Genomic DNA, 12,129 nt, shown 5'->3' on the forward strand with positions numbered 1-12,129 from the left:
CTCAGAAGAGACATCATTTGAGTACATTTTATAAACACAACTCCCCCCGGACACAGAAAAAGCCCTCATGTAAACTATTTTTATTTTCACATTTATTTATGTTTTACACAGCATCTCAATTTTGGGGGGAATTGGGGCTGAACATTTAGTGCAAATACCAAACCATTTTTCTGGGACCTATTCAAACTCCTTTGTCCACTGTAGAAGTGTTTTATTACCATTTATCAGTGACTGTGATAACCATATAGTTTAATTTTAAGTTTGAGGCAAGTTTAAACGACTAGATGTGCAACAATGATGACAGATGACAAACAATCACAAATTATCTGAAGTGACTGATAAGAAAGATGTTTGTTGGCATACCTTGAAATGATTGATCAAGTCATATCTGGTGAGGAGCTCGTAGAAGACAATTTTCAGTGCGTGGTCTCCACTAGTATCATTCAGTGCAAACACATTGAACGACCACATGTCCACATGCTAAAACAGATACATACAAACAAGGTTCATTAGCACATGGACATCAACAAACTCATTCAACTGTTCAATGCAGAGTGGATCCAATCTTAAGCCCAACTAAGACTTCCGTTGCCCACATGTGCCAGGGAACCTAATCTGCTTTTTCTTTGTATAAAGATGTATAATGAACACCCTCCCACATTTCCAAAGCACACCTTAGTGCTGCTTTGTTCTTTAAGAAGAGTTCATCCACCACTTTTGTATTTTTCCATCTACAGGTACAGAGAGCAATGTTCTGCTGTCTTCCCCTGAGTCCACCTTGTTCGCTACTCTGTCCTCCCCCGTTGTGTCACCTGATTTTTGTTTCTCATTGATTTGCTCATGTTTTGTTATGATTTCCTTTGTTTTACCTCCTAGTTGCTACCTTCTCTCTTGTCCACTGTGACTCGTTTTTGGATTCCTTAGTCTCTTGTTTATTGTATTTCAGCTTTCTCAGTCATTTGCAATTTGCTTTTGTTTTGCACTTTGTTTTAACTCTTAGTTGCTACTGTCTCTTTTGTCCCTAGTGACAAATTTTTTTGGTTTCCTTTGGCTCTTGTTTTTTTGTATTTCAGCTTGGATTAACAAACTTGCTTTTTGTTTGCCTATTTCCTGCATTTGGGTACTCACCTTGCCATAAACTGCCATAAAACCATACATTTTAGAACTCAGCATGCACATTCCATTAAAAAAACAAATGCTCTATCTACTAGGATGTCAATCTATTACAAGTTTTTATTCATACACAAACCAACATTTGCACACATAGATACCTTGAGCACAGTGATGACAGTGGGTGGATAATTGAGACCAGCCATGTTGGAAGTTCGTCTGTACATCCTGTCACAGAGATACAACACACACACATAGACACATGCCAGAACACAATGTAAAAGCAAGCCAACACACACTAAATAACCTACTGGCTAGTATGGTAGGAATTCATATATCTTAAACATGCTAAGAGGGTTTGGAATTTGAAAATACAGTATAATATTCATGAAAATAATAAAATGGGGAAAAACTGACTAGTTAAAGTAGTTATGGACTTGGACCTAAATACCAGCAACCACATAAATAAAATGACAATTGCAATGGTGTCTTTACATGTCACAGTAAAATTATCCAATTAACTCATCCAGAATGCAGCTGCAATGCTGCTTATTCATACCAAGAAAGTGAATCCCTCTATAGAGAGCTTAAATCACTGCAATCTCTAGTTTCAGGTGTAAATACAGCTGTATGTACCTGTATATTACCAAAAATCCAGATCAATCAGGTCATCTTGGGCAGGTTTAATTAGTGTCCCCTACATCAACACTAGGAAAACTGAGATCACATTTTTGAAAATATATTTCAAATATACTAAAAAGAACTGTACAATATGTAAATATGTAAAATAATATACCAACATCCTCTGTACCAGTTTCCACAATAACACTTCTAACCCCAACCCAAACAATAGTACACTGTCTAGAAATATGTTATATAAATATACTTTGCGGTAGGTTCTAACCACAAACAAAAGCCATTACGTCAGAACAATGTGATTTCTGGAAAACTTGTATCTTGAAGCAAACATTTATGTAATTCTGTGATCTTACACTTTCACTGAAGTTACCTAATGCTGAAACAAGTGAGAAAGGGTTGGAGTGTCTATCACAGAGACACCATTCACCCAACTACAAGACACTGTGCCATCAAAATTAAGTAACAAAGCTGCTATTCTAAGTAAAAAATAAGTTGGACAATGTTGCTTTAAAGTTAAGCGTAATTCCTAAAGTGCACTTACTTGAGCTTTGCTTTTCAACCTATTTGTTATACATTTTAAAATGTGTGCTTAGAAAGATAATTTTAACGACAATAAGATATCTTAAAAATACACATTTCAATATTGTTTTCTATGTATTTAAGTTTAATTTTAAGTGACAAGTTCTCAAGGGGTACGTACATCATGCGGGAAGCCTTGACTTTTGTTGTAAGGCTGACTTGAAAGACAAGGTTGTCTTCTTGTTGCATTCAGAGGCATTTAAAGCTGGTCTGTATGTAAGCACTGTCTACTGTCTGGAGATAATTATGCAAATTGGCAAAAAATCTGTAATAGCAGCTTTCATGGTGCACAGGCTTTTTTGTAGACTATCGGGAGGACATGTATGAAAAATTTCAAGTCAATAGCACTTGGATTGGCTTGGCTGGGAGAGCCTTTCGAAGTTTACACCCTATGTTATAGCGCCCCCATCTGACGGATTGGGCTAAAACTTTAGGAGCAGCATTTGGACATCATCTATACTCAACATACCAAGTTTCGTGTCTCTGGGTCCTTCCAGCTCGCCATAAATTAATAAAAAGTAAACAGTGATGGTTAATGACGAATAGGCCACACCCACTTTCACCTGTCAACATGGCACTCAAGACATTAGTTAATACTTGCCTCTCGAGCATGCATACCAAATTTGGTAAAATTCCATACAATGGTCTTTGAGATACGCATGTGTAGCATTTATAGCACCCCCTATAGGTTGAGCTAAACATGCTTTGGTATGCAGATTCCCAGTCCTGTTGTGAACCTACCCACCAAGTTCTGTGATGATAGGGCAAAGGGTGTGGGAGTTATTATCATTTCTAAGCCCCACCCATTGCAACAATACATTGGTCTATGGCGGCCATGTTTTTTGACCAATCTGGCTCATTTATGATAGAAATTTGTATTTTCATCCCCCGAAGCTGTATACCAAATGTGGTGTTTATAGAGTCAATCTTTCAAAAGTTCTTTTCATTTTACTGTTTTTCACACTATGCAAATTGGTAAAAAAAAATGGTCCAAGAGTCTTTTTTGTAGAGCACATTTGAAAATTTCCCTCCAATGGCCTGTAGGTCATTGTTTTGGTCACAAGCTCCAACCAGGCCCCAGACTCACTCACAAACCCTGAGTCCCTCTTGCCAAACAAGGTGAATGGGGCAATCTTACCCCCAACTTCCACTGGATACGTCTCTGCTGCGTTGCATCTCCGCCACGCCGGCAGAGCTGATACCTTTCACTTAGTCAGTGTGTCAGTCCCCACCAGGTCCGCTGAGCTGAGTATCAACTCCGACCCAGCTTCGGCAGTCCGGATCCCTCCGGAGCAGATACGTAGGACCTCTATATCTGGCGGATGCCGGAGCACGACGCAGCAATTCAGCTGAATTTAGCACGGAGCAGACAGGAAGTCAAGCGTCAAACTAACAAACGACATCTGGTTACTTTTCAAAATAAAACACTCCGTGTTGACACCTGCACACAAATCTCAAAAAAGAAACAAATACAAGCTCTTCTGCTGATCCTACGGTCGGTTATACTTCATGTTGTTGTTTTTAATAACACAGACCTATAACTGCAGTCGCGAGTGATTATGTGATTATCGCGGGAAACCCTCGGCCTCGTGACGCCAGCTGTCTACCGTACTGCGTCGTGGCAGACTCAAACCACAACCCGTGGGCATTGCCGAATGGCAGAGCAAAACTGGATCGGAGTCGCAACGCAGTGGACCTGTATCCAGTGGAAAGTAGGGGTTAGCCATACTGCATCGCAGAGCCATGATCCAGACACTGACCGAAAGGTCTCATTTACCCAAATCGCCCAGTGTTAGAATCGTGACTCTGGTCCCTTCCTGTGGGGAGCTAGGAGGCAGCAAATGTTCCACTTTTCTGCTTGCTAAGGTGCTCTATCTCCTCAAGAGAAGCAGTAAGGGGTGAGAAAAAGACATATTTGGAAAGCTCTTGAGGAGCTCTATCACGTATGTGAATGCCATGTAGGTGGCACTCTTCTGGGGCAAAGTCTTTAATGGGAAGGGATATAACAAGAGGACCCAGATATTCTGAAACGGCTCGATGAGACGATCACGACAATACCCTGAATGGCCTCCTTCATGTAGTATTCATGCTTATAGAACCCCACTTCCATATTTTCATCTGTATTGCTCTGAATAGATGGAAATGTGGAGGCGTGAAAATTTCCCACCTCCACATTTCCATCTGTGCAAATGAGGCGACCGTCTGAAGTTTACCGTCAATTTCGGGGCACTTCCTGTTGGTCCACATCCACTAAATTTAACTCGCTCCATCGTAGGGATGCCGGCTTTCAGGCAACAGTGGTTGCAAGTCTCTAAGTGGTCATACAGCCGAGTAGGGAACTGAAATGTATAACTTGGGCGTAGGACGAAAAATAACACAATGTGTTATAACCTGACTACTTTTGCTTTTTTTCAGTGTGTAACATATCAATACCACCTTAGATGGTGTTTTCATGCATTTTTTAATCATTTAAAAAAGTTAATTTATACCATTTTGTTGCAGCACATGGTCGCTAAAATGACATATTTGTAAATACGGAATTTGTTGTTAGCAGTTCCAAATTTTGTGGATGAGAACTTGCACTTCCTGTCCCCACAGGAATTAGCACATGAGTAGCAACAGAAGCATCAGCAGCTTGGTATGTGTGCTCTGTAACTTCTTAATTTTTCTCAGATATAATGTGTTGATGCCTGTCTGCTTTTGCTCTATTTTTGTGTGTAACGTATCAATATCACTTTAGGTTGTGTTTTCATGCACTTTTGACCATTTAAAAAGTTAGTTTATATCATTTTGTTGGAGCATGTGGTTGCCAAAATGACACGTATGTAAATATGGACTTTTTTCAATTGTATATTCCAAATTTGAATTTATGCCATTTAGATGAAATTTGGAAGTGGAGGAGCAACACCAACAGTGGCAGTGGTGGTAAGTGTGGTCTGTTATTTCTTGATTTTACTCAGATACAGTGCGTTGAATCTGCATCCTGCATTATCATAAAATGTTCAAATTTTTATGTCACAGGGCCATCTACTGGAAACAGGCAGTATTTTTCCCTTTTTTTTTTTATAACCATTTCTTCCTTATTTATCTACAGGCCAAAACTGTGCAGGTTATGTTTCAAAAGCTTCTTCAATTTAAAGTGATACCTGATGGTTTCCCATTCAGTTCCCAATAAAGAGGAATTTCGTTTCGTTTTTGTTGATGAAATATGGGAACGCTAGGTCAGAACTTACATTCATTCATATGAAAAAAGAAATACTTTGCTTGTCCATATTTTGTCCCCATTTATTCTATATTTTGTACTCCTGGAAAACAGATTGCTTAGACTGCCCTGTCTGCGACAAAACTTCATTAGGTCGCCTGGACAAGCATCTGCAGGACACACATTATATCAAAGCAGAGGAAAGTGTAAATGCAAAGTAATTAAGATAAGATAAGATAAGATAAGATAAGATAAGATAAGATAAGGACTTTATTAATCCCGAAGAAAATTGCTGTGCCAGGGTTGCAGTACAAGGAAACAGTATAAATCAAATCAAATAGAAATAAAAATATAATATAAAAAATACAATGAAATAAAAGTAAATTGCAACTATAAATATGAGCTATTGACATGTAACAGCAGATAAGGTGCGAATCAGCAGCTTAAAGTGTTTGTGGACGTGCAGGGATATTATCATTGTCCTATATGGAGAAGGGGGAAGAGTTAAAAAGTTTGATGGCCACAGGGAGAAAGGATCTCCTGTGGCGTTCTGTGGAGCACCTCGGTGCTCTCAGTCTGCGACTGAAGGTGCTGCAGTAGGAGTCCAGTGTTGCATGCAGGGGGTGCGATGTATTGTCCAGGATGTTGAGCAGTTTCCTCAGCATCCTCTGCTCAGACACCTCTGCCAGAGACTGCAGTTCAACTCCCAGGACAGAGCCAGCTCTCCTGATGAGCTTATCCAGCCTGTTGGCATCGGCTGTCTTAGCCCTGCTGCCCCAGCACACCACAGCGTAGAAGATGACGCTGGAGACAACTGAGTGGTAGAACATCTGCAACATGGTCCTGCATACATTAAAAGACCTGAGTCTCCTCAGGAGAAAGAGGCGACTCTGACCTTTCTTGTGGAGGGCATTGATGTTGGCTGTCCAGTCTAGTTTATTGTCAATATGGACCCCCAGATACTTGTAACAGTCCACTATATCCACATCAGTACCCTTGATGTTGGTAGGGTTTGGAGGGTTACTCTTCTTCCTAAAGTCCACCCGCAGCTCTTTGGTTTTCCCCGTGTTGAGCTGCAGGTGGTTCTGTCCACACCACTCTACAAAGCTGTCCACCACGCCTCGGTATTCAGCTTCCTGATCCCCTGAGATACAGCCCACAATGGCAGAGTCGTCCGAAAACTTCTGCAGATGGCAGGATTGTGAGCTGTACCTGAAGTCCGAGGTGTACAGTGTGAACAGATAGGGCGAGAGAACTGTCCCCTGAGGAGCCCCCGTGCTGCTCAGTACGGTGTCTGAGATGGCGCTCTGCAATCTCACATACTGTGGCCGCCCCGTGAGGTAGTCCCCGATCCAGCTGACTAGCGAGTCATTCACCTGCATGTCCAGGAGCTTACTGCAGAGTAGAGCAGGTCTTATGGTGTTAAAAGCACTGGAAAAGTCAAAGAACATGACTCTGACAGTGCTTCCTGCCCTGTCCAGGTGCGTATAGGCTCTGTGCAGCAGGTAAATGATGGCGTCGTCAACACCGATTCGTGGCTGGTAAGCAAACTGTAGGGGATCCAAGTATGGTTCCACCGCTGAACGGATGTGTTTAAGGACCAGCCTCTCTAGTGCCTTCATGGCGTGTGATGTTAAGGCCACGGGTCTAAAGTCACTGTGTGATTTGGGGTGTTTGCTCTTCGGCACTGGAACCAGGCATGTTGTTTTCCATAGAGCAGGAACGACCATCATGCTCAGGCTCAGGTGGAAAATGTGCTGAAAAACATCACACAGCTGGGCGGCACATCCTTTCAGGAGTTTCGGGCTCAAGCCGTCAGGGCCAGCCGACTTGCCTGGACAAAGGCGGCTGACCTCCGTCCTCACAGCCTCCCTGCTGATGTTGGTTGGAGGCTCTGACTGATTAGGAAGGGACAATAGTGATGGAAGGGGAGGGGTGGTATGTGGGAGGAGTTGAGGCTGAGGTCCACAGTGGTGAGGAGGGGGAGGAGAAGGGGGGGAGCAGCCCAGGAGTGATGCCCCCCTGAGAGGTGTGGATGGGGGGTGGGAAGTGTCAACGACGTCAAACCTGTTGAAGAAATGGTTTAACTCGTTGGCCTCTTGTTGGTCTCCCCCCATCACTGCCGCAGTCTTTGTTCCTTGGCCAGTGATGCTTCTCATGCCATTCCACACCTCCCTGGTGTTGTTTTGGGCCAGCTTGCTCTCCAGCTTTCTCCTGTACTGCTCCTTGCCATCCCTGATCTTGCCCCTCACCTCAGTCTGTGCTCTCAGTCTGTGCTCTCTTCATCTCCTCCCTGTCTCCCTTCCTGAAAGCCTCCTTCTTCCTATTCAGGGCTGCCTTAATGTCCTTGGTCACCCATGGTTTGTTGTAATTGTTGTAATTCTTGCAAATGTAATCTTATGTCACAATATAAATGATTTTGTGTCAAAATATTTCACTTTGTATTAATAGGAGAGAGAGTGTCTGCCTAAGGGATGCCAAGAGGCAGTGTATTAAAAAGGAGTTTGCTGCTCTCCGCCTTAAGAAACCTGAAATACCAATGGTATCATGGTTGGACATGAATGCTTGCTCTGGTGGTAATTTTACACTATGATGTATGAATGTGTTTGTGAAAGGTTGACTGTGACAAACAGTGAATGGGTCTTTTCTTACACATTATAGAGCACACATGGGCATTTTCCGGCCCGTGGGCCGTCTCGGTCTGGCCCGCGGCGTCCACAGAGGAGAAAAGAAAAAAAAAATCCTGCATTATAGAGGCATATGAGTTTGAGCTGCTATACCATCTGATTGCAACAGAGGGCGCTGTTTTAAATTGGTGTGGGTAAAAATGCGCTTCCTTGACTCTTTCATAGACAGTTTGAAGATCTTCACATAGACACTATATACATAGAAATAGAGGGCATCTTGTTGGCTTTCAGCTGATGGTCCTATTTAAGATGTAGGATTTACACCCCCATAAGCCGCAGTGTTAATTTTGAGCCTAGGTTTCTGGAGGAGAGCAGACAGTACTTGTTTTGTCTCTCACTCTGCCGTCATCATTTTTCACTCTCCAGGAATAAAAAATGACATCACAGATTTCACCGATGCCTCCTGTTACTCAATATATAAATATTTTGGCAATAACCATGATATTTTTTTCAAAACTGTTCACCTTTTAAAGCTCTTTCAGCCCTCTTACTTTTTAGCTTTCATCATGGAGCACACTTCATTAGTTAATCAGTTCTTCTCTGATCTGGCTGGATTCTCTGCATTTTTTTCAAGATTTTCCAAGAGAACCAGTGTGATTGATAGAGTGGTGGCAAACAGACTCCCCAGAGCAAGCACAGTAAGATGGAACTTCCATATCTGTGCCGTGAACACTGTGTTTGAGCACGAATGTCACATCATCCAGTGTCTTGAAACCATCAGGGGAGTTTTAGACTACCACTATGCAGGAAGCTTGAGGGTTTGTGTGGCTACTGGATGATGATAGTTTCAGCTTCTTCTTTAAACTATTTCATTGCATTATGCCTTATGTGGACATTTTCTTCAGTCAGCTCGAGAAGTGGACCATCAACTCAGTCTTTGTCCGGGGAATCATGCAGCAGTACACACACTTTTTCTGACTTCAGCATACATTATTTAATATTAGCGGGAGCAGGCCACCAAATTATAAAGGAACAGCTTCTTCATCGCAATGCGTTGCGTCTGGAAGCCCTGACGGCAGCATGCCCCAAGGTGCGTGGACTGCAAGGGCCCGTTCAACGCTGCTTGCAGCTTTAATTTATATTGTATTTTTATCACTTGTTTCTTTCTCTGAATTGTGAATGATCAATATCTGGATGTAACAATAATGCCACTCAGATGTCACTGAATGTATCAAGGATTTCATAGAAACATCACTACCAGTGATCTGTTTGTTGTCGACAGCTGGCTGTGTGTGTCAGATTCTTTTCTTTTAAATATACACCTGCAGCATCATACAGTTGTTGAGACAATTAGGGCCAATTTAGGGTCTGCTTTAAGTATGATGTGGACTGGCAGTTGGAGAATGCTAGTTCACATCCTGGGCATCGCCAAGGTGTCCTTGAGCAAGGCACCGGCCCCTAACACTGCTCGTTGGGCGCCGTAGCATGTCTGGCAGCCCCTTCATACATCTCCTCTACACTGCATGTGTGCTTGTGTGTGTGCATGCCTGTGTGTAATGTGAGTGGGAACAATAATTTCCCAATTTGAGATTGACATAACATTTTAAACAACGTCTGGGAAAAAAAAAAAAAAAAGTAGTCCATCTTAAAATTAAGAGCAGGATGTGAGCAATAGCGCACGTAGTACAGCAGCTTTGGTCAGGATCTGAGTCTGTGTTCTGCTCCACATATACAGGTCAAATGTTACATACAGAACCCATTTTTTTTTTATGGTGGACTAATTCGGAAAAAAAGCAGTCTTCGTAGATTATCCTAGGCTCTATCAGAACTTTCTGGATATTTTCATTTGAAGTTGTTCAAGTCCAAGACAATGTACACAAATACAATACACGAGGAACAGTCTATAAAGTTATTGTGTTTGATGTCTTTTTCTTCAAATGTGTGATATGACACTATACGACTGATGAAAAGTTATGGAATGCCACTTACTGCAATAAGCCAAGCCATTTCAAGAAGTAATTGCAGTAACTTGTAGTTAACAATGTGTACTGTGTGTAAAATTCCTACAGATGAAATAAAACCAATGAATGGGATATTACAGCCAGTGGAAAGTACGAAATATGAGCTTATACAAAACAAATAACTTTTAGATGTGACAGAACTATATTAATACTACAGAGGACCAAAATGTGCTTGCAAGAAGGTAAAAACTAATAGAGGCACAAAAAAAAATATAAATACAATAAATTCTCTGGTAAAAAATGACTTCCTGTTATCAATCAATTTAGCCATTATTTAGCAAAAACTGTTGAAAGTTTATAATAAAATTATGAAATTCAGTTCTGAGGGCTAAACTTGATGAACTGGGAGAAGTTCTGGATTTTAGGTGAATTGGCATGGAATTAACTGATATGAAAATTTAACTTTTGGGAGCTGCAAATTGGTCACCATCTCAAAAGTCAAAAGTTGTTAAAATCATCAAAACTACTTGAGTTATGAATTGGCCAACATTTAGGAATTGGTTCTCTCATACGTTACCCTGCATTTTTGCGAGAGGCATCGGGGCTAAATTTGTTTATCAACTTTCAAAGATGACAAATTGACTGAGAAACCATCTTCCACTTTCAATGGCCATGGAATTGCTGGAGATAACCTAACTACGAGTTGTGCTTTGGTCAGCATATACATATACATGGCTATGATGGCCCTGAAAACAAGATAAAAAAAAATTGTCCAGGATCAACATGGAGATGATGGATCAACATAATGTAAATTAAAAGGTTTAAGGTTTATATATGAAGAACCTGAGGTATCAAAACATCACTTCATTAAATTTATGTGGAATGATGCAGGCATTACTCTCTTCATTTGCATTTTTTCCCGATTGCATTGTATCTTTGTGATGTGCGTATAACCAGCATACTCTTTTTCTACTTGGATCAATATACATAAATCAATGTGCAGCGCAATGCTTGTCAAATATTATTTAAGAAAATATGGTCATGAAGCTATGAGTCTCTTTCTATATGGGGTGTGTGCTCTGATCACTCACTGAGCTAGTTCCTTTATAAGTATGTTAATGTGAGAACTAGATCATTTTTTTACAATTCATGATTAAATTGTTATCAAGGCCAAATAACCCCACAGGATTTTTCAAGTAAACTGAACAACACAAGAACACAACCAAAAATAATCAAACCTCTCCACAAAGATGCCAGCCTGCACTGCATGGACAATGCTGCGGAAGCGTGGCTTGTCTTCGTTTCGGCGAAGTTTCAGGCCCCTCTGCCTGGTAAATGTGGAAGCCAGCCAGTCCCGGACCTCTGATGGCACTGAGTCTGACTGGATGTCACTCAGCTCATCCTCTGTATCCATCAGCCGCCTGCAGTGAAAGTCACATTCACAAAAAAACAAAAACTCATACAGTGTACAATTTCTGCAGGCTACTTTATGTATGACCTCATTCAATCATCAGACTTACAGCTTATTTACCCTTGATTACTATCAAACTTTCTTTCAAATTTCTTTGAGTAAACCATAAGCAATCTCTGTAATAACTGAAAGAGGCTCTATTATGCACATATTACCTTTGGGAAATAATTAATTGTGATAAAGCTTAAGTGTATAAGAACCAGAATGCCCTCAAGGACTGACTGTAAAAGTACAGACAAACACTGTAGAGGATTTTACTGTAAAACAACAGTATTTGCTGGCATTTCTACTGCCATTACAATGTATGTCGTACAAGGTTGTAAGTTTGAACACCTTCATACACAAATTACTGAACATATAAACAGTTATCAACATACAAATATACATAAACACGTAGCTTTTGAATCTCTGCCAGAAACATAATTTTGATGATAATGTGGTTGGCATCTTCATATTCAAAATCAACATCGGGGAATCACTATCCATCTACTTTGACTGTGTCCCTTCCAAACTCTCAATATACACTCACTGGAATGCAGG

The 12,129-nt window shown here is 41.1% G+C and overlaps 1 protein-coding gene across 1 annotated transcript in view; it reads right to left on the reverse strand.

Moving 5' to 3' along the window:
• Nucleotides 1-12,129, reverse strand: part of LOC119009027 (calcium/calmodulin-dependent 3',5'-cyclic nucleotide phosphodiesterase 1A-like) — a gene marked incomplete at its 5' end in the record, with an annotated part of 100,730 nt that overhangs the window by 60,688 nt on the left and 27,913 nt on the right. Inside the window, 3 exons of the mRNA XM_037079917.1 lie at nt 364-480; nt 1,272-1,338; nt 11,357-11,539. Coding sequence (XP_036935812.1) covers nt 364-480; nt 1,272-1,338; nt 11,357-11,539 — 367 coding nt within the window. The remainder of the gene's footprint in view (nt 1-363; nt 481-1,271; nt 1,339-11,356; nt 11,540-12,129) is intronic.

The sequence above is a fragment of the Acanthopagrus latus genome, chromosome 19 (genome assembly GCF_904848185.1).
Source record: "Acanthopagrus latus isolate v.2019 chromosome 19, fAcaLat1.1, whole genome shotgun sequence".
NCBI lineage: Eukaryota > Metazoa > Chordata > Actinopteri > Spariformes > Sparidae > Acanthopagrus > Acanthopagrus latus.